Below are 22502 nucleotides of genomic sequence, written 5' to 3'. Positions count from 1 at the left end.
CCTCAGCTCCTGATGAAACTATTAGGTGAGATTAACCAGTCCTTCTTGAAAATATTCTGGGTTTTCAAGAAGAAAACCATGGTTCTAGAAAAGCAAAACCCAGATGCTATGGGAAAAAAATGCTCCTGTGGGGCAGGGATGCTTGGCACCAAGAGAAAAGCCACCTTGGCAACAAGAGAAGGGTAAAGAAAGAAAGGAGGAGCAGGTAATGAGTTTCTAGCTCTCAACACTGCCAGCACACCCTGCCTCACAAGGCAAGCCCCTTCTGGCTTTTCTTCCAGACACTACCCCCAAGAGCTGCCCCGTAGGGACTGCTCGTTAGGTGATGATGGCGCCATGTACGGCTAAAGATACCCTGCCTGCTGACAGTAGCTTCCAGTGAAACAAATGTCCTCCAGTGGGATCAAGGCTCATCTGTCTTGCTGGCATCTCTTCCCTAGTTTGTAACCATGCTGCTCCAAAGCACTCACTCCAAGGCCTCTACTCCAGTTATCTTTAGAATGAACTAGGACAAAAAGTAGTAGAAGAGAAGTGATTGGATTTCGGAGACTGGTAAGGCATTTTGGACTAGCTTTGCTTTCTGCCTGAAGGAGGGAAACCAAGGGAAAAGATGTAGATGGGGATGCATTGCACCTGTAGTACATTTGCTACCTCTGTGCAGAGGCAGCTCTGAAAAGCCCCTAGACCCACCATTGTTCCAGTACACCCCTCAAAACTGGCACATGCTCTCTGGTGTCTGCCTTAGACAACACAATCTCCCTTGGTCCCATGTTTATGTCCTGGGTACCCAAGAGGATTAGCCATGGCTAATAACATAGCCATAGCCTAGTCCTGGGCCATTATCTCCTGTAGTGAGGTAGTTGACTTACAAACCTGCTACAAGTTGGACTGGGCTCTGGTCCACAGAGAGTCAGCTCTCCCAGGCCAGACAAGGAGAGAAGGAAACTCCAAAGAGACAGGATGTGGCAGGGTGAGAGTTGAGAGAAGGAAGGGGTGATGTGAAGATCAGAGTTGGTCCTGCATCTCTAGGTGGAGGAAGCAGGCAGGAGGAGAAGCTGGACAGAGGCTAGCAAACCATCAGGGCTAGACCAGCCACTTCTGTGGGAGTGGGCTTGGGCTCTCCTGCTTGAGGGTTTACCATGGTCCACACTCATTTGAAGGAATGACTGTTACTTCTAATACGTAATGTGCAAACAGACTGCCAGACTGGTGGCCCATGCTTTTCCCTTCCTTTGCCATTTGATTAGAATGAGCCCTAAGTCAGTACAACTTTTTGTGCTGTCCCTGCGAGGGAGCAACAAGGATATATAAAAGCACATATTAGGCCAGGCAAGGTGGCTCATGCCTGCAATCCCAACACTTTGGGAGGCCAAGGTGGGCGGGTCACTTGAGGTCAGGAGTTCAAGACCAGCCTGGCCAACATGGTGAAACCTCATCTCTACTGAAAATACAAAAATTAGCCAGGTGTGGCGGCACACGCCTGTAGTCCCAGCTATTTGGGTGGCTAAGTCACAAGAATCACTTGAACGTGGGAGGCGGAGGTTGCAGTGAGCTGAGATTGCACCACTGCACTCCAGCCTGAGTGACAGAGCAACTCTGTCTCAAAACAAAACAAAACAAAAGCACAAATCTGCAGGAGCTGGTAGAAGTGACTGGATTTCAGACACTGGTAGGGAGTTTTAGAGTTAGCTTTGCCTCCTGCCTGAAGGAGGGAAACCAAGGCAAAAGATGTGGATGGGGATGCATTGTGCCTATAGTGTATTTACTAATTCTGTGCAGAGGCAGCTCTCAAAGCCCTCAAGCCCACCAGTGTTACACCATACTCCTCAAGGTTTGCAGAGTGTCTTAAAATTTTTGGTCCTGGCTCATTCTAAAGATAATTGTGGTGGAGAGGGTTGCCTTGGAGCATCAGGGTTACAAGCTAGGGCAGAGATGCTGGCAAGATAGATGAGCATTGATCCCAATGGAGGAGAAGACCTGTTTTTTACTGGAAGCTACTGTTAGCAGACAGGGCATCTTTAGCCCCACATACAGCCATTATCATCTAAATGAGCAGTCTCCCACGGATTGGCTCTTGGCAGGCTGGCCAGGAGTCTGTATACAACTCAGCTGTAAACTTAGCTAGCCCCCATGAAGTTGCCAGCCAGGTAGACCCTGTTGTGGGTCCGTTGCTGAAACCTGCCCAAGCAGCACTTGGGGAGGACTGATATATGCCCCCTTGAAAGCTGTGATAATGGGGGTATAAGAGGCTTTCTAGCTCACTGAGGCACAGGCATTATATTAAAGCAAGGAGTCAGGGTCTATTTAAAATTCTGTTTGGCTGGGCATGGTGGCTCATGCCTGTAATTTCAACACTTTTGAGAGGCCAAGGTGGTAGGATGGCCTGAGACTACGAGTTTGAGACCAGCCGAGGTAACATAGTGAGAACCCATCTCTATAAAATATTTTAAAAACTAGCCAGGCATGGTGGCACACACCTAGCCCCACCTGTAGTCCTAGCTACTCAGGAGGTTGAGGCAAGAGAATCTCTTGAGCCCAAGTGTTCAAGGTTGCAGTGAACTATGATCATGCCAGTGCATTCTAGCCTGGGTGACAGAGCAAGACCTTGTTTCTAAAACAAACAAACAACAAAAAAACACATACACAACAACAACAACAACAACAAAAACCTCTGGTTTAATCTTTTTTAATTGGTCTTTAATTTAATCTTTTTAATTGGTCCTGCGGTTTCAATCCATATGGTGTTAATTTCTTTGAAGGATAGAAAAATGTACTCTTTTGAGACACACAACCCCAAATGAAACAATGTTTTCCTTCTCCCTGATGCTATTTCAAAGAGTATTCTTACAAATATAATCCTTATGTTTAATGATTTATGCTGAAATATTTACTGGTGAAATTATATCTGAGATTTGTTTCAAATACTATGGGAAGGAATAAGTGAATAGGGTATGAATAATACAAGATTGGCTGTGAGTTGGTCATTGTTGAAGCTGGATGATGGATAGGGGTTTATTCTTCTAGTCTCTCTACTTTTCTATATGCTTAAATTTCCTATAATAAAACATTTTTATTAGTATTGAGAAGTTGGGGAGCCCAGGTAAAATATCAAGTAAACCAATGACCCTCAATCTAACCAAAAGATACATATATATATATATATATATATATATATATATATATATATATATATATTTTAATTATACTTTAAGTTCTAGGGTACATGTGCACAATGTGCAGGTTTGTTACATATGTATACTGTGCCATGTTGGTGTGCTGCACCCATTAACTCGTCATTTACATTAGGTGTATCTCCTAATGCTATCCCTCCCCCCTCCCACCACCCCACGACAGGCCCTGGTGTGTGATGTTCCCCACCCTGTGTCCAAGTGTTCTCATTGTTCAGTTCCCACCTATGAGTAAGAACATGCAGTGTTTGGTTTTCTGTCCTTGCAATAGTTTGCTCAGAATGATGGATTCCAGCTTCATCCATATCCCTACAAAGGACATGGACTCATCCTTTTTTATGGCTGCATAGTATTCCATGGTGTATATGTGCCACATTTTCTTAATCCAGTCTATCATTGATGGACATTTGGGTTGGTTCCAAGTCTTTGCTATTGTGAATAGTGCCGCAATAAACATACGTGTGCATGTGTGTTTAGAGCAGCATGATTTATAATCTTTTGGGTATATACCCAGTAATGAGATCGCTGGGTCAAATGGTATTTCTAGTTCTAGATCCTTGAGGAATCTCCACACTGTCTTCCACAATGGTGGAACTAGTTTACAGTTCCACCAACAGTGTAAAAGTGTTCCTATTTCTCCACAACTTCTCCAGCACCTGTTGTTTTCCTGACTTTTTAATGATCGCCATTCTAACTGGTGTGAGATGATATCTCATTGTGGTTTTGATTTGCATTTCTCTGATGGCCAGTGATGATGAGCATTTTTTCATGTGTCTGTTGGCTGAATAAATGTCTTCTTTTGAGAAGTGTCTTTTCATATCCTTTGCCCACTTTTTGATGGGGATGTTTGATTTTTTTCTTGTAAATTTGTTTAAGTTCTTTGTAGATTCTGGATACTAGCCCTTTGTCAGATGGGTAGATTGTAAAAATATTCTCCCATTCTGTAGGTTGCCTGTTCACTCTGATGGTAGTTTCTTTTGCTGTGCAGAAGCTCTTTAGTTTAATTAGATCCCATTTGTCAATTTTGGCTTTTGTTGCCATTGCTTTTGGTGTTTTAGTCATGAAGTGCTTGCCCATGCCTATGTCCTGAATGGTATTGCCTAGGTTTTCTTCTAGGGTTTTTATGGTTTTAGGTCTAACATTTAAGTCTTTAATCCATCTTGAATTAGTTTTTGTACAAGATGTAAGGAAGGGATCCAGTTTCAGCTTTCTACATATGGCTAGCCAGTTTTCTGAGCACCATTTATTAAATAGGGAATCCTTTGCCCATTGCTTGTTTTTGTCAGGTTGTCAAAGATCAGATGGTTGTAGATGTGTGGTATTATTTCTGAGGACTCTGTTCTGTTCCATTGGTCCATATCTCTGTTTTGGTACTGGTACCATGCTGTTTTGGTCATTGTAGCCTTGTAGTATAGTTTGAAGTCAGGTAGTGTGATGCCTCCAGCTTTGTTCTTTTTGCTTAGGATTGTCTTGGCAATGTGGGCTCTTTTTTGGTTCCATATGAGCTTTAAAGTAGTTTTTTCCAACTCTGTGAAGAAAGTTATTGGTAGCTTGATGGGAATGGCATTGAATCTATAAATTACCTTGGGCAGTGTGGCCATTTTCACAATATTGGTTCTCCCTATCCATGAGGATGGAATGTTCTTCCATTTGTTTGTGTCCTCTTTTACTTCGTTGAGCAGTGGTTTGTAGTTCTCCTTGAAGAGGTCCTTCACATCCCTTGTAAGCTGGATTCCTAGGTATTTTATTCTCTTTGAAGCAATTGTGAATGGGAGTTTACTCATGATTTGGCTCTCTGTTTGTCTGTTATTGGTGTATAGGAATCCTTGTGATTTTTGCACAATGATTTTGTATCCTGAGACTTTGCTGAAGTTGCTTATCAGCTTAAGGAGATTTTGGGCTGAGACAATGGGGTTTTCTAGATATACAATCATGTCATCTGCAAACACGGATAGTTTGACTTCCAAAAAGGTATATATTTTTTTTAAAGGAGGAAATGGATAATATCACCTCTTAATGAAGGCCACTGCAGCCTTCTCTCAGGCTGTTGCATGGGCATGTTGCTGTAACAGGAGCCATACCACAGAAAGCCTGGAATCTAACTAGGCAAGGATCATGTGAAGCCTAATTTAAGGTCAATTAGTTCCATAAAGGAAATTGTCAGACCTACTGCCAAGTCCTTGAGTAAGCATTTTCTTCTTGGTTTCCATACTTGCTTCTGAGCTTAAACGATCTTAATCTAAAAATTAGTGTTTCGTTATCTCATCAAATAAATCTTTATTGAGTACCTGATACATTCCTGGCATTGTTCTAGTCTCTGAGAACAAAATAAAAAGGGTCCCTGCCCTCATTCTGTTTATCATCTGATTGAGACTAATACAACAAAAAAGTAAGTAATTTTTTTAAATTAAGATAACTTCATAGTAACAGAACAGAAATGGACAAGGAAGTGCCTATTCTTGACAAAGTAGTCAGGAGAGGCCTCTTGGAGGTGGAGACATTTGAGCAGAGACCTAAAAATTATGCTTGAGCTAGAAAGCCACACGGCTGTGTCATGCCCCCCAAATTGGTTTTGAGGCATATGTTCTTTGTGACACATGAGTTGGAGCTGGCGGGAGACCTTTTGTTGTGTGTCTTCTGATGTGTTTAATGTGGGCTTAGGCTATTCTGAGGATGAGATGCTGAAGCCCTATTTCTATTTCTGACACAGAGCTGGGAGTTTGGGATCCCACTGTGCAGGGAGCTGGCGTGTCAGTACGAGAGCCTCTATGATTACCAGAGCCTCAGCTGGATTCGGGTGAGCTGTGCCCCTCCCCCCGCCCCAGCCCTGACTGGCATCAGTTTCTAAATGAGTGTTCTTCATGGGCCCAGCCCTTGGTTTAGTGCTGTGGACAATACAAGAGAAACAAAAGCCAAGACTCCTGCCCTCAGGACACTTGCAGTCTGACTACGAAACTAAAAATAACACCTGACAAATAATTGTATGATTTAGACCCCAAGAGCCACTGGTGCTCAGAGAAGGGAGAAGTGGCATAGGCAGGATAGGATGGTGGTTTCAAGGAGGTGGCAGCTCAACTTCACAGAGAAGCTTTTCCTGGAATGGTTTTGTTTATGGATGCTTCATCCAAAATCTTTTTACGAGCTTTCCCCACTTTGCTTATGGTCACTTTTAAGCATGTTGTACTTGCTGCCTTCTTTGATGCAGAATATTAAAAAACTAAATCAAATGCCCGATGGGCTTTGAAGGTCTGCACCAAATTTTTCCTGGTTGCTAGTGCTGGGTTCTGAATCATAACGGCTGCTGATTTCATCAGCAAAAAAGAGGCTAGCAGTCTCAACTCACCCTTTCTGCACCCTCATCCTTGGGCTAACTCTCCTGTTCTATGATCCAGATTGGTGTTTGGGCATGTTCCTCTAGCAGTGGCTTCTTAACCAGTTCTGGCAGGCTGGCTTGATTGAATGCATTAGAGCTATCTTCCCAATCAAAGTTGCAGTGAGTTTTTTTCTGAATGTGAAGCTAGGTCAGCCACAAGTAAAAAAGTTACAGACCTTGGAATGCTAGACATCATGGATATTAGTTAGCTTTTCAAGTTTAAAATATCTTAACTTGGAGTGAGTACCAGTGCTGTTGGCATCTGAGCCTTCCTCACTACAGTTGTTAACGTCTTTAGTCAGATGATAGATGAACAAGAGTTGGACTGATGCAAAATGGTGGTGAGAATTGCTAGTAGCCAGCTACAAGCAACCTAGTCAGAGGTTAACTGGTATAGTGAGTATTGGTCAAAACCAGAAATCCCCAGGCAGAAAATGTCCATGTTAAAAGTGTGCCTCCCAAGTACAGTAAGCCCAGATCTCTATAGGGCTGAGTCCATTCCCTAGGAAGGACATTCACAGCAGCTGCACAGGGCTGCAGTGGGCAGGCCTGTCCCCATCCCACCATCAGACAGTGGTGATGGAGGACTTTCTCTTCCATGATGAAACTCCCTGGAGAGAGGCTGGTCATGTCTAGAGGCTCACTTACTTCTTGTCTAGATTGAGTTGCCATGATCCCTTTCCAGAAGACACTGTCCAGTTGGGCCTGGGAGAACTTGCTTTGGATACCAACAGCAGTCAAGCCAACCTGAAGACCTTTCTCATTCACAGAAAATGGAGGCCAGCTACTATGACAACATTATGGAGCAGCAACGCCTGGAGCCTGAGTTCTTTCGGGTCGGCTTCTATGGCAGGAAGTTTCCTTTCTTTCTTCGGGTGAGTCCATTCAGATGGCCACAAGAACTTATATATTTTACACGTAATTCACTTAAAACCTGTATTCTTTTCTTCCCCTTTTTGCCTTTTCTACTGAATACTTCTTTACAGAGGATAGACCAGTTAACAACAGGCATTTGGTTTTATTTGACCGGACTGGCTGCCAACTTCAGACTCTGTTCTAGTCTGCTCTGTTATTCTGTAGCTACCAGGAATGTGTGAGGGTGGCTTTCTTACCAAATCAATGGAGTTTCTTCAGGAAGTGACCAGGGTCTAAGAGTGTCCCATAGGTGCCTTTCAACTTCTGCCTCCAGTGCCTGGAACCTCCATTGTGACTCTTCTCAGCCATATAGGGCACTAGTAAAGCCCTGACCTTAACAGTAGACTGGCCTCTTAGGTTTGTCATCTAAGATGATGGTTTTTCCTCCTGGCTGCACTGTAGCCTGTGCAGCCAGGATGGAGAACTGTTGGTATGAGAGAACCTGAAGAACACAGCGTGTGGCTCCTAGGATCCTGAGGGAGCTGCCAAGCACTGGGTTTGGCTGTAGAAAGCCTCTTCTAGGCAGCCAGTCCTCTGACCCAGGATGATAACAGCCTTTTCTCCCTACCATTCCCTGGCAGGCTGAACTGGAATATAAAAAGAGTGGAAAGGATGACTGAGCATAGATCTACTGACACCAGTTGTGACTTTCTTATTTATTCAGCACAACTCAGAGGCTCCAGGAGTAGTCAACATACACGATAGGCTGAATCCCATAGAGATGTGTTCTCAGATTATCTAAATGAAGCTGCCTTGATGTGTGGGCCCTGGAGCAGTTGAGACCTAATCTAATCACCCCCAGTTCCAATATCTTTAACTAAAGTTCACTGTCCACAAGTCTCAGCAAGTAGCTGGGAAAATTCCCTTTGATATGTTTGGGATCCTGTCTTCTTGGAGAAATTGGGTTAGCCAATGAGCAATAACAAGCTTGTTATCACATCAAGGGTCAACCAGGCTTAATAGCTCCTTTAAAAAAAGCTAGTCTGCTAGCGGCAGAGTCCAGGCTAACCACATGGCAGAAGTAAGGCAGGTCAACTTGCACTTTTCTTGGGCAGTAATCATTCTAGGCTAGAAGGAAAAACGATCTGTGTGAGCACTGGCAATATGACAGGGACAGCAAGCTCACTGCCTAATTGTGATCGCCAGGAAGGCTCTAACTCTATTCCACAGGAGTGTTTCTAGTAGCAGAATGGGAATGAGTAGAGAGACATTTTTTTTTTTTTTTTGAGACAGAGTTTCACTCTTGTTGCCCAGGCTGGAGTACAATGGCACGATCTTGGCTCACCGCAACCTCTGCCTCCCAGGTTCAAGCGAGTCTCCTGCCTCAGCCTTCCCAAGTAGTTGGGATTACAGGCATGCGCCACCACACCTGGCTAATTTTGTATTTTTAGTAGAGACAGGGTTTCTCCGTGTTGATCAGGCTGGTCTCGAACTCCCGACCTCATGTGATCTGCCCGCCTCGGCCTTCCAAAGTGCTGGCATTACAGGCATGAGCCACTGCGCCCAGCCAGGAATGAGTAGAGAGACTTTCTTAAGAGGACTGGGCCTCCTTCATCTCTAGTGACCATCCAGCCCAGGCATTTCAGAAGTGGCATATTTGCTAGCCCCATCAGTATAGATCATATAAGAACAATGGAAGTGGTGGAAATCAGCAAAAGAAGTAGAAGCAATTGTACAAGAATTAGAAACCAAAAGCATTTTCAGAAAGTCCTTTGACAAACTAATGATTCTGGTCTTGTAACTTGCCTTTTTCTCATTTTATCTTTGCAAATTATGCTTTCTTATCATTTTCTTCTTCCTGTATAGATCCACAATTTGTACATCAAAAATGAAATTTCACTGTAAAGCATCATTATTTTGGATATTACAGAATCAGGCCCTGGTGTCCCCTGTTTCTGTTCTGCCAAGCAGGAATGCTCCATCATAGTCCAACCTGTTTCCCACCCTTTCATGCTCATGTCACAGGACACATTAGTGTCGCAGGGTTGTTGGAGCTTTCTGTCAGGTAGGACCTGGCATAAAACCTGCATCTAGGCCATCCACATCATGCTCACAAGTAACAGTCCAAATGTTCAAATGTGGTTTCAAAGACCCTGGTAATGGAGGAAGAATAACAAGGGGTGTTAGGAAATATCACCCATCAATCCATTCCCATCTCCACACAAGGTGCAATCTCAAGGAGAGGTATGATGCATGTATAATTCATGTATACAAATTTCCTCAGCCAACCCACATGCTACCTTCCCTTGTTTCAGCTGCTCAGTTTATCTGTGGCAAAATAATAAGCCCCAGTGGAGGTAGCTCTTTGCCTTGCAGGTGAGAACCAGGTACAAAGCAGTGGTGGCCAGATCTGTCTTTTGTGGGGATGCTGGGGCTCTTGCCCAAGTGAATATGAAACCAACAGTCAGCCTCAAGGTCAACACTGTGTGCGTTCTTCCTGCTGGGCCTTCCCCAGAAGGCTAGGCTACTCTCCTACCATCCCTGAATGCACAGGCCATCTATTACTTTAGCTCTGTCAGCTTGGTTTCTCTGGGCCATCTGCCTGCCTCGCCTCACAAATGTGATTTTCTATTAATCTGCAAAGAGTCAGGAAAACATCCAACCCTCCCTTCTTGAGGGAATTTATATTTCTAATCATTTGACCCATGAACAGACGTTGGTGAGGTTGTACATATGAATGATATGAAAAGTCTAGTTCTTCACAAGTACTTTCTTTGTCAATTTTATTTATCAAGCAAAAGATGTAGAAATATCTCTGTCCTTTAACTACTGGTCTGTTCCACTGGAGAGGCCAGCCTGCTCCTCCTGACCTTAGCTTCCCTTCTAGCGTTAATCAGAATCAGAATCCCTTCCATTCTGATTCATCCAGACACATGGCCCAGGCTGGGCACAGTGGCTCATGCATGTAATCCCAGCACTTTGGAAGGCTGAGGCGGGTGGATCACCTGAGGTCAGGAGCTCAAGACCAGCCTGGCCAACATGGTGAAACCCCATCTCTGCTAAAAATACAAAAATTAGCCAGGCATGTTGCCAGATACCTGTAATCCCAGTTACTTGAGAGGCTGAATTGGGAGAATCACTTGAACCTGGGAGGCATAGATTGCAGTGAGCCCAGATTGTACCACTGCACTCCAGCCTGGGCAAGAGAGTGAGACTCTATCTCAAAAAAACAAAAAAAAATACAGACACATGGCCCAGCCTTAGCCAAGTTCTCCCATAGTGAGAGAGGAAGTAAAAATGAGACAGAAATCCTATTTCAAGAAGGTCAGGGTCTTCCAAGGCCTGCCCTGTGATTAATCCTGTCCCAGGAAGCATATGGCTGGCCCTATGACGCCTCTCTCTCTCTTTCTTCCTTTGAAGACATGCCAAGAGGGGCTGGCAGTGCCTGATACCATTTTGTTGAAATGGGTCTGGCTAGGGAGTTGTGTGGGCAGACTGTATCACCAGTGGGTTTCAGGGGAACTTCCTCCAGCCACCCACTCATGACCAGCTATGACATAGGCAGAGCAAGCATAGTTGGGGGTGCCTTGTCCACAAAGAGAAAAACTGAGACATAACCCAAACTAAATGTGACATAACATAAAGTTTTAAGAAATCTGTACTTAGAATGATATTTATTTATTCTGCTGACATGTTTGCATAGGAATTTGCTGCCAAAGGGTTATTAATGCAATAAACAGTTACTGAATACCTACTGGGCACTGGGCAACATTAGACTGTTTCTCCCAACTAATAAAAGTGATCCTTCAGGATATGAACAGACACTTCTCAAAAGAAGACATTCATGCAGCCAACAGACACATGAAAAAATGCTCATCATCACTGGCCATCAGAGAAATGCAAATCAAAACCACAATGAGATACCATCTCACACCAGTTAGAATGGCCATCATTCAAAAGTCAGGAAACAACAGGTGCTGGAGAGGATGTGGAGAAATAGGAACACTTTTACACTGTTGGTGGGACTGTAAACTAGTTCAACCATTGTGGAAGTCAGTGTGGCGATTCCTCAGGGATCTAGAACTAGAAATACCATTTGACCCATCCATCCCATTACTGGGTATATACCCAAAGGATTATAAATCATGCTGCTATAAAGACACATGCACACGTATGTTTATTGCGGCACTATTCACAATAGCAAAGACTTGGAACCAACCCAAATGTCTAAAAACGATAGACTGGATTAAGAAAATGTGGCACATACACACCATGGAATACTATGCTGCCATAAAAAATGATGAGTTCATGTCCTTTGTAGGGACATGGATGGAACTGGAAACCATCATTCTGAGCAAACTATTGCAAGGACAAAAAACCAAACACCGCATGTTCTCACTCATAGGTGGGAATTGAACAATGAGAACACGTGGACACAGGAAGGGGAACATCACACACTGGGGACTGTTGCGGGGTGGGGGGAGGGGGGAGGGATAGCATTAGGAGATATGCCTAATGCTAAATGACGAGTTAATGGGTGCAGCACACCAACATGGCACATGTATACATATGTAACAAACCTGCACATTGTGCACATGTACCCTGAAACTTAAAAGTATAATAATAATAAAAAATAATAATAAAAAAATTTTAAAAAGTGATCCTTCAGAACCACACACTTGATCACTGCCCCCCCCCGCCATTTAAAATTATTTGGTGGCACCCACAGCAATCACTCCTTGGTAACATTGGAGTCAGGGTCAGGGTCTTCCAAGGCCTGCCCAGTGATTAACCCTGTCCTGGGAAGCATATGGCTGGCCCTGTGACGCCTCTTTCTTCCTTTGAAGACATGCCAAGAGGGGCTGGCAGTGCCCCCTCTGCCCAACTGCTTCTACCAGTTCTCTACACAGACACCTTCTTTCCAGCTCCGCCTTTTCCTATCTTGATTGTTGTTGCCCTGGTTGTCACGGTACCCACATAGATTGCCCTTCTCCACTCATACCATACCATACCAGCCTGACCTAGGTGGACCTTTCAGGACATTTTTTAAACATAGCTTTTTCTAAAATCCCATCTCCCACCTTGCTGTCTTTCCTGCGTAAGGTTTTTCTCCTTCTTCCAAGCTTCTTGCAGCCTGTATCCTTCCCTTGGGGCTGCCACACCACAGTGTAATTCTCGCTTTGTTTTTCTTCTGCCTCCTTGATTGTCTGGGGATTGAGTGCAATGTCCTGTGCCTGACCCAGGGCCTGATACAGAGAAGGCTCTTAAGATATGTTTGTGTTATATGTAGCTACTGACTCCAGGGTGGAGGTGGGGGGCTACAAGCAAAGCATACACAGAGTGTGCTCTTCTGTTTATGGCAGAACAAAGAATATGTGTGCCGTGGCCATGACTACGAGAGGCTGGAGGCCTTCCAGCAGAGGATGCTCAGCGAGTTTCCGCAGGCTGTCGCCATGCAGCACCCCAACCATCCTGATGATGCCATCCTACAGTGCGATGCCCAGTGTATCTTTTGATACTGGGTGGGAGGAGGAGGGCAGGGGCCCTGGGAGGTGAGGTCCACCCAGTCAGCTGCCCCTCTACCACATTGCCAACCACACAGGTTAGGTATCCCATAGTCCTAAACCTGAGTGTGTCCTCATTGGTTAGCACACACTTAGCAAGGCACTAATGTCTCAAAGAGGAAGCAGTGGCACGCCCTTAGCAGTGGGTGGTCTAGTCACCAGTGGGGCTTCAGGAGGGCCTTTATCCCTCAGGCTGGCTGCTTCCAACAGCTTAATCCTCACCCTGCCCTATGAGGAGTCTGCCCAGGCAGCCAGGAGCAATCACTACAGAGTGACTTGGGGTCCTATCAGGGCTCTTGTCACAGGGATACCACCTGTGCTGTGCCCTGCTCCACTCCCATGTGTACTATTATTGTCCCTTGTCTTCACCAGGCGGACTGGGCCAGGGCCCAAGGATGTGTGGAGCAGGAGAAGATGGGGAGTTCCTTTGGTTTGGTGGCACTTGGAAGTCTGAATGGAAACACTGCCCTTCCCCTCACCTTTCACACACAGCTTCCTTGGGGACCACATGACAGTTGCCATGACTATGGCAAGCTTGTTTCAGAGAAGGGAGGGCAAGTGGACTCTTACCTGCTTTTTTTCCACAAAGATTTCAAACAGTATTTTATTTAAAAGTTGTTCTTCAGTAAATATGCTTTACCTATAGAGGTGAAGCCCAGACCCTTGCAGCCTTCTCTCACTCCCGTGGGGTGGATGCCTGCATTCCCCTCTTTCCCTTCGTTTCTTAAAGGGGCACCAGAGAACACTTGGCTGTTGACATCTCACCTTGGCTGAGTGCTCATGAAACTCAACTACTAGAGCAGGGAGAGGGAGACAGCAGATAGAGATTTACCTAACTGTGCTTGGGTCTGATCTGCCCCTAGAGATGCCACTGCCTCCCCCACTGGGCTGTCAGTAAGGAGCAGGGGCTATGGTGCACTTCCTCCCTTTGAGGAGATAACAGGGGTCAGCCTCTCAGGTCCAGCTCTGGCAAGTCTGTGTTTCTCCTTCACTTCCTGCCCAGACTTGCAGATCTATGCAGTGACGCCCATTCCAGATTATGTGGATGTTCTGCAGATGGATAGGGTACCAGATCGCGTCAAGAGCTTCTATCGCGTCAACAATGTGAGGAAGTTCCGGTACGACAGGCCTTTTCACAAAGGCCCCAAGGACAAGGAGAATGAATTCAAGGTGAACAAATCTAGGAAAACAGGGGCAGTACACACAGCAAGTCCAGGGACAAGCTCAACTTTCTTAGGAACTCACCACTGTTTTATCCCTCAGGGAGGCAGGGTGTGGCAAAACTTGCCTAACTGCCCACACCTGCATGTTCCCTCCCTACAGAGCCTGTGGATTGAGCGTACCACACTGACCCTGACCCACAGCTTGCCTGGCATCTCTCGGTGGTTTGAAGTGGAGAGGAGAGAACTGGTGAGACATGTCTCAGATGAAGCTGAGCTTCACAACTGCTCCATCAGCCCCAGCTCTGGGGGCCCCTCTCTAAGGACTAAAGAAAAAGAGAGCGTCGGCCACCTGCCTGGCCAAGGTTCCCACAGGTCAACCCTGTGCTAGGATCTTTGTGTACCTTCTCTTATCTAATCCATACAACACCCCTGAGCAGCAGGTATTTTCAACCTCCTACTTTACATCTGAGAAAACTATTCTCTGAGATTCAAGAAACCAGAGTGCTCTGATTTCAGAACTAGTGTTCTTCACTATTTGCTGTACTTCCAAGTGCCTATAAATCAGACAACAGAAGTGGAAAGGGTCCAGGGAGTCTCAAGTTCACAGGAACAAGGAAGGGGAATCAGTACCACAGATCTTAGACCCCAGATCTCAGGAAGATGATGAGGGGTTATCATCATTTTTGGGATGACTCTGTGTGCTGTGTGCCCCTAGGTGGAGGTGAGCCCTCTGGAGAATGCCATCCAAGTGGTTGAGAATAAGAACCAGGAGCTACGCTCCCTGATCAGCCAATATCAACACAAGCAGGTGCATGGCAATATCAACCTGCTAAGCATGTGCCTGAATGGTGTTATTGATGCAGCTGTCAATGGAGGCATTGCACGCTATCAGGAGGTAAGCTGTGGCCACAGGCCAAAACCATGCAGGCAGCCTGGCTGGGAAGGCGGCTCACAGGCTTCTCTTTTCAAGATTATAGTCTCCTTAGGTAGCCTTCCCTACATGCCCTCCCTTGGCATGGTCCTGGAATGAGGCCCTAAGCTCCCTATCACTCCCTGTTTCTTTGGCACAGTTCTCTGGTAGGGGCTTTTCTTCATTTTTATTCTCTGAACTCTGAGATGGGTAATCTGTAATCCTGATTATGGGAGGATGTTAAGTGCCCTCCAAGAGGAGCCTTGGAGCCCAGCCCATCAGGAGAAGTGAGTCATAGGCTGGATAAGAGGCTAGCCCCTACTCCCAGTCCACCAGTCCTGCCTGCCCTACCTAGGCCATCCAGGCTCCATGAGGGACTGGGGTCAGCATCCAGACTTAGATGGCTTGGCCACGTTCAATCCTTCTCAGACAAAAAAACACACCTCTAACTGCCAGAAGTTCAAACAGGCCAGACTGGTGTATGTACCTATGAGGAAACAGCCTGGCTGCTTTTTAGGTGGCATTAGTGGACTCAAGTCTCCTGGGCTCCATTTAAGTAGTAGTCTTGGGAAGAGTCTTCCTGACTTGGCCTTTCCTTTCACAGGCCTTCTTTGATAAAGATTACATCAACAAGCACCCAGGAGATGCTGAGAAGATCACCCAGCTCAAGGAGCTTATGCAGGAGCAGGTATGTCTTAGAGAGCTTGGGGACCAGCAGCCAGGTGAGAAAAGCCATGCACTACAAGATGGCTTCAGTTCTCAGGGGCTGCTCATGGTTCACAGAGTGGCCTTGTTTGTGACTCTGATAGGTTCATGTCCTTGGAGTTGGGCTAGCAGTTCATGAGAAGTTTGTGCACCCAGAAATGCGGCCTCTGCATAAGAAGCTAATTGATCAGTTCCAGATGATGCGGGCCAGTCTCTACCATGTAAGTTGATCCCTGTCCTGCCCCTGCTGCAGTAGAACCAGGTGTCACTTCCTCCAGACCTACACCACAAACCAAAGGAAAATAGGAGGGAGGGAGCCTGGGCGGGGGCCGGATGGGGGAGAGAGGCTGTCCTCCCTACAGAGGGACAGGGGGCAGGGATGGATGCTATATCCAGGGGAAGGATGCTGAGGATCCTCTCACTCACTCACTCCCAAAGGAGGAGCCAGATTCAAGGGCAGGGAACATTTTTCAGGGCACTGTGCTAGTAAACAGGTTTTCATATGTGAAGGAAAAGAGCTGAAGTATATGGCCCACATGTAGGGATCTTTTTGGAGATGTTTTTCATCCCAAGAACGTAAAGAGATAGGCATGGCCTGAGCCAGCCTTCTCTCCCCATCTCCCTCTTCCTCCTCTCTCCCTGTCCTTCTTCATTCTTTCTCCTCCCTCTAATCATTCTCTTTTCCCTCTTTTTACTCTTCCTCCCAACTCCCTTTTCTCCCTCTTTCCCTCCCTCCCTCTTCTTCCCAACTTCCTCTATCATGTCTGGTGATCCAGGCTCACATCTGAGATAGCCTAGGATGAGCAGTACTTTCATGCTAGCAGTTCTTAAAGGAGTCAGGCAGGTCCTGGGGCTGGACCAGGCTCCTGAAAGTCTCCCTAACTCTGGCCCAGCTCTTCAGCCTCCACAGTAGGGTTTGGTCCAAGGACTTAAACACACAAACAGGACTTATATTCTAGGACCACTATTCCTTGGCAAGGTCTTAGAGGAAATGCTGACTGGCTGAGGATAGAGCCCCCTATTCACATACCCAAACCTCATTTTCAACTGTGGGGCTGACTCCAAATGTTTTCTAGAGATCCCTTCCTGCTAAACAGGCTGGCTCCCAGATCTTAAGGGATATGAGCCTAATTACCTGCTGCTACCTGGCACCCAAGCCAAGTTCTCTTCTCATCACCCAGGACCACTGGATAGAAGTGGCAGGGAGACAAGAAGTAGAGCTGTTCGATGCTGCACGAGGTTGTCATGAGCAAAAAATTCCCCCTCTAGGGATAACCGTGGCCACAGTAGCCCTGAGGGAGGTTGAACTACTTAAACTCAGTGGGCCTGACCCATTTGGGGTGGACCTGCTTTGTTCTTGGATGCTGTAGGTTCTGGTCATCTCCGTCCCTCCAGGCTCCCAGTGCAGGTGTCAGCCTGTGTGGACAAGTATGGACAGCATGAAAAGAGAAAAAGAAGCTTGTTGTAGTTTGAGAGGTAGGGGCACATTTTCCACAGGAAAGCCTGGAGATCCTGAAATTTCTCCCTCTATTAGGATTCTCCCATGGTATTTCAAGGTGAAATATGCAGAGAAGCTCTTTTACATCTCCGCCTTAAAATTGGAGTGTCCATTTAGTTAAGAACTTGGGCAGTATCGCTGAGTCTGGTGGGTATTCATTCCACTACCTCTCATTCCAGGGTCTCCTGCCTGTTTGACTGGTCTCTGCTGTGTGCAAACTTCCCCATCACAGCAGGTGACCCAAGCAGGCTGGAGCCTGGCCAGTGGGGAGGTTCTCTGCCATGTGGGTTGCAGCAAAAAGCACAAAACACTTTCCTATATATATCACATTCTTCCATGTGCACACATATCCTTTCTCCAGCTACAGAAATAGATTTTAGCCCTCTGTATGCTTTGGAAGAAGTGGGTGGAAAACCCGGTGCTTCTTCACACCAAGCTCAGAAATATCCCCAGTGGACTTAGGGCCCCTGTTCACTACAGATTTTGAAGGACTTGAGGAAACTTTAACAGTTGTTTCCTCTGAGTTGCACACAGGGACACAAACAAACATGCTGTCACCCAGTAGGGTTTGAGATCAGAAGTGTCTGCCCAGAAATCTACATACTTAATATGAATTAATTAAGCTAAAATAGAGCTGTGCTATTTTTCAGTTACATACATCAGGATTCTATGTTCTGTCTCCCCGTAGACTGTGTCACAGACAACCCAGGTCACTAAGAGCTGGGCCATTTAGCAGTCTAATAAAACCCGACACCAATCCTTATGTAATTGGTGCCCACCGATTGACAACTAATAATAAGCTCTTCCTCTCCTTCTTCCCAGATCTTGTTCTACTTATTCTGTAGCGAGAAAACCTGTTAACACACTCCTATGAGCTCAGACCAGCTTCAGTTCATTCCAGATGTGCTTCTCTTACTGTGGAGTCAACCTGGGGCCTCGCACATGGCCTTTGGTCTAGGTTCCAGTGCAGTTAGGAGGGTGTTTTGGTCGTGAAGGGGGCATTGCCCAAAGGAAGTCAGCAGTTCAGGTTCAGCCAACCATATGATTCTTTTTTGTTTCTTTTACATTTTTGATCACCAGTCAGTTATTCCCTCACATCCCTTAGTTACTTATTTATTCTTTACTCTCTATGAAGGGGCATTCATTTCTCAACAGGAGTTTCCAGGTTTGGATAAGCTAAGTCCTGCATGTTCAGGCACCAGCACCCCACGGGGAAATGTTCTGACATCCCATAGCCCCATGAGTCCGGAGAGCATCAAGATGACCCACCGGCACAGGTATGGCCTTAGGGCTGGGGAGGGTTCCCTCTGGAGAGGTGAGTCTAAATTGTCAAGGGTCAGAGGAAAGAGTCCTTGTGTATACTCATATTCCCTCTTACCCACACACACAGCAAACACTTATGTGGCTCTTGCCATAGGACCCAAACCCTGCATTCAGTCAGTCACTATCCTGGGTAAGAAAAGTGTATACGTGATACTGTGGGAACATGGAGGAGGGGGCATTTGGGGTAAGTCTTGAAGGATAGGTAGATGTTTGCTAGGGGTTAGGAGGGTGATAGGGCAAGATCTAGGCAAATTGACTGACACATGCAGAAGCCTCAGGATATGAACAAGCCAGCCTGGTCAGCACTCTGAGTAGAGCCAAGTGGCTGGAGTGCAGGATTCCAGGGCATGGACAGGGAATAGGACCAGCTCTGAATGGGCCTTGTTCATGCAGGCCTTTGGACTTGATCCCAAGGAGAATGAGGATCACCAAGTCCGTTTTAAGGAAGAAACAGCATAGTGATGTGAACATCAAAGACTGGTTTGCCGGGGCTCAACTGAGAATACTGAAAGCCTCTAGGCCAGGAAGGCCAGGTTGGAGGAGACTAGTGAGAGGACCCTCTCACTTAGGCTTGTTTTCCAGTGTGAGCAGCAACTCAGCACAGAGTGGGCACTTAGTAAATAAGGAACAAATGAATGAGAAGCTTTCCTGGTATTGCTAGAGGACAGCTGTTGACAAGCTTTTTGGCCACAGATGTGGAAGGAGGCCCGCAGATAGTTCACAGCCAGCTATTTTGGTAGCTTCCCACACTAGGAAGAAGCCTCTGACCAAGAAGCAGATCCCATCATGGTGTGGGGGGATGGGGGGGTGGGCACTGACCCAGACTAATACCCCATAGAAAGGGGGACCTGAGATCTTTGACCTGATTTGGTATCTCTCTTACTCCTCCTGAGAAACTGCTAATGTCATTAAACTGAGTGGCCATAAGCCATGTAGCTGTAGGTAGAGGCTTGTCCAGTGTACCACACCATTGTCTCTCCCAGACCAAGGGCTCCTGAGTAGCAGGGTACAGCTCAGGACTGCTCCAGGCCTCAGATGGGTATGAGCATTGGCTATGGAACCATCCAAACTGGTGGTAGCTGAAACCAGGGATGACTGTTCCACACATTCTGCTCTACTCTCCCGCTGCCACCTGCCATGGGCCTGACTCCTCCCTATTTCCCACTCTTGCTCACAGCCCCATGAACTTGATGGGCACAGGCCGCCATTCATCATCCTCTCTCTCCTCACATGCGTCTAGTGAAGCAGGAAACATGGTGATGCTGGGCGACGGCTCCATGGGTGATGCTCCCGAGGACCTGTACCACCACATGCAGGTACAGAGCTGTCCAGGGAGAGTGGGCCAGGGCACCATGCCTACAGAACTCACCTTGCTGTTGCAGTGTCTGGCAGCCCTGCCTAATTATCTAGCTCCTGAATTCAGAACACCCCTCACCAGAGCTAGAAAGCCGCCGTTCCTCCACACACCATCCTAAGTCTCGGTTCCCAGGCCTTATTTCCCAAGAAGAAAATCCAGCTTCAGTCCTGGTTTCTTTAAGAGATCCCATGGGAAAGATCCTCTGCAAGATTGCCCCCTTGCCTGGCATTCCTGTTGGCTTAGTCCTGCTTCCTCCATGGTCACTGTAATATGGCCAGCCCAACAACTTTGTTCCATATGGGTGGTGTGGGTGGCCCCTAGTTGCCCAGCCATTAGCCTGGCCTCCATCAGGGCTCAGGGTATAGCATAAGGCACTGGGGCAGAGCACCTCAGGGCATGAAAAAGCAAACTCTGTGCCAGCCCTAAAGTCCTGGCCATTCAGACCTCTATCCTGCTGATTTTTCTCCCTTTGCAGCTCGCGTATCCCAACCCCAGGTACCAGGGCTCAGTCACCAACGTCTCTGTTCTGTCCTCGTCCCAGGCAAGCCCTTCTTCCTCCAGCCTGAGTTCCACTCACTCAGCACCATCCCAGATGATTACCTCTGCCCCTTCCAGTGCCCGAGGTAAGGATGGCAGGGTGCTACTTGCAGAATGGAGAAGAGAAGGTCTTCATGAACCCCACTTGGCTTCCTCTCATCTGTGGCTGTGTCTTTGAGCAGCCTTGACTTAGAGAATACTCATTTGTGCTTTTACCACTAAGGACTCGAGAGTTCCTGCCTCCAGGCCTCTTCCCTGGCTGGCTTTAGACTCAGCTCTGAGCAGTGGCTGCCGCTGTGCAGCCATTGCATTTCTACCTCAGTCACAGGACACACAGCTTAGAAGAAAGCTCACTTCTTTCCCATTGAAAGTTTTGCTAGAACAAAGATCAAAATCAAGGCAAAAGTGAGTCTTTTGTCTTGAGGAATCAGGCATGATGACAAAGTATGAAAAGTAAATTGGGAGACTAAAATTAACCCTGGAAAATGTTATTCTAAAACAGTAACAGCAACCAAAAAATTTTTCTTCAGTTGGGAAAGGCTTTCTCAGGAGAGATGGTTCTGTAAAAACCTATTTACCTTGCCAATTATTACTTGATTTCTTGTTTAATTGAATAAATATTGTTCTTTGAGAGGCAGCATCTTTTTCACATTCTAATCCTAGTTCCCAAGTGAAAGTTGATTCTGTCCTTGTAGACAGAAACATTTGCAATGGAATGGAAATTAGCTGTGGTACATAGGATCAAGTGCTTCCCAGGGTTGGCTTTGCAGGGTAGTGACAGTGGTCTGAGCTTGCCAGCCAGTCACTTGCTCTTGCTTCCAGGCTTCAGAAGGAGGGAGTCTCTTTGTTATTCTCATTATTATGGAACCAAAGAAAAATATCACAAATTTATTTATTTATTTTTATTATTATACTTTAAGTTCTACGGTACATGTGCACAACGTGCAGGTTTGTTACTATGTATACATGTGCCATGTTGGTGTGCTACACCTGTTAACTCGTCATTTACATTAGGTATATCTCCTAATGCTATCCCTCCCCCATCCCCCCACCCCACAACAGGCCCCAGTGTGTGATGTTCCCCACCCTGTGTCCAAGTGTTCTCATTGTTCAATTCTCACCTATGAGTGAGAACACGCAGAGTTTGGTTTTCTGTCCTTGCGATAGTTTGCTCAGAATGATGGATTCCAGCTTCATCCATATCCCTACAAAGGACATGAACTCATCCTTTTTTATGGCTGCATAGTATTCCATGGTGTATATGTGCCACATTTTCTTAATCCAGTCTATCATTGATGGACATTTGGGTTAGTTCCAAGTCTTTGCTATTGTGAATAGTGCCACAATAAACATACATGTGCATGTGTGTTTAGAGCAGCATGATTTATAATCCTTTGGGTATATGTTCAGTAATGGGATGGCTGGGTCAAATGGTATTTCTAGTTCTAGATCCTTGAGGAATTGCCACACTGTCTTCCACAACGGTTGAACTAGTTTATAGTCCCACCAACAGTGTAAAAGTGTTCCTATTTCTCCACATCCTCTCCAGCACCTGTTGTTTCCTGACTTTTTAATGATCGCCATTCTAACTGGTGTGAGATGGTATCTCATTGTGGTTTTGATTTGCATTTCTCTGATGGCCAGTGATGATGAGCATTTTTTCATGTGTCTGTTGGCTGCATAAATGTCTTCTTTTGAGAAGTTTCTGTTCCTATCCTTTGCCCACTTTTTGATGGGGTTGTTTGATTTTTTTCTTGTAAATTTGTTTAACTTCTTTGTAGATTCTGGATACTAGCCTTTTGTCAGATGGGTAGATTGTAAAAATATTCTCCCATTCTGTAGGTTGCCTGTTCACTCTGATGGTAGTTTCTTTTGCTGTGCAGAAGCTCTTTAGTTTAGATCCCATTTGTCAATTTTGGCTTTTGTTGCCATTGCTTTTGGTGTTTTAGTCATGAAGTGCTTGCCCATGCCTATGTCCTGAATGGTATTGCCTAGGTTTTCTTCTAGGGTTTTTATGGTTTTAGGTCTA

General features: G+C 46.0%; 1 protein-coding gene across 7 annotated transcripts in view; it reads left to right on the top strand.

Moving 5' to 3' along the window:
- Positions 1–22502, top strand: part of DOCK3 (dedicator of cytokinesis 3) — a 677098-nt gene that overhangs the window by 634827 nt on the left and 19769 nt on the right. For 6 of the 7 annotated variants that reach the window (XM_055275673.2, XM_055275636.2, XM_055275641.2 and 3 more), the window contains exons 39-49: positions 5899–5985; positions 7332–7436; positions 12780–12921; positions 13984–14150; positions 14304–14390; positions 14859–15038; positions 15658–15741; positions 15863–15979; positions 18412–18533; positions 19757–19895; positions 20412–20559. In XM_055275673.2, coding sequence (XP_055131648.1) covers positions 5899–5985; positions 7332–7436; positions 12780–12921; positions 13984–14150; positions 14304–14390; positions 14859–15038; positions 15658–15741; positions 15863–15979; positions 18412–18533; positions 19757–19895; positions 20412–20559 — 1378 coding nt within the window. The remainder of the gene's footprint in view (positions 1–5898; positions 5986–7331; positions 7437–12779; positions 12922–13983; positions 14151–14303; positions 14391–14858; positions 15039–15657; positions 15742–15862; positions 15980–18411; positions 18534–19756; positions 19896–20411; positions 20560–22502) is intronic. The other variant, XM_055275643.2, reaches the window with a different exon arrangement.

The sequence above is a fragment of the Symphalangus syndactylus genome, chromosome 1 (genome assembly GCF_028878055.3).
Source record: "Symphalangus syndactylus isolate Jambi chromosome 1, NHGRI_mSymSyn1-v2.1_pri, whole genome shotgun sequence".
Lineage (NCBI taxonomy): Eukaryota > Metazoa > Chordata > Mammalia > Primates > Hylobatidae > Symphalangus > Symphalangus syndactylus.
The sequence above is the reverse complement of the archived record's forward strand: the minus strand, read 5'-3'. Positions and strand labels throughout refer to the sequence as shown.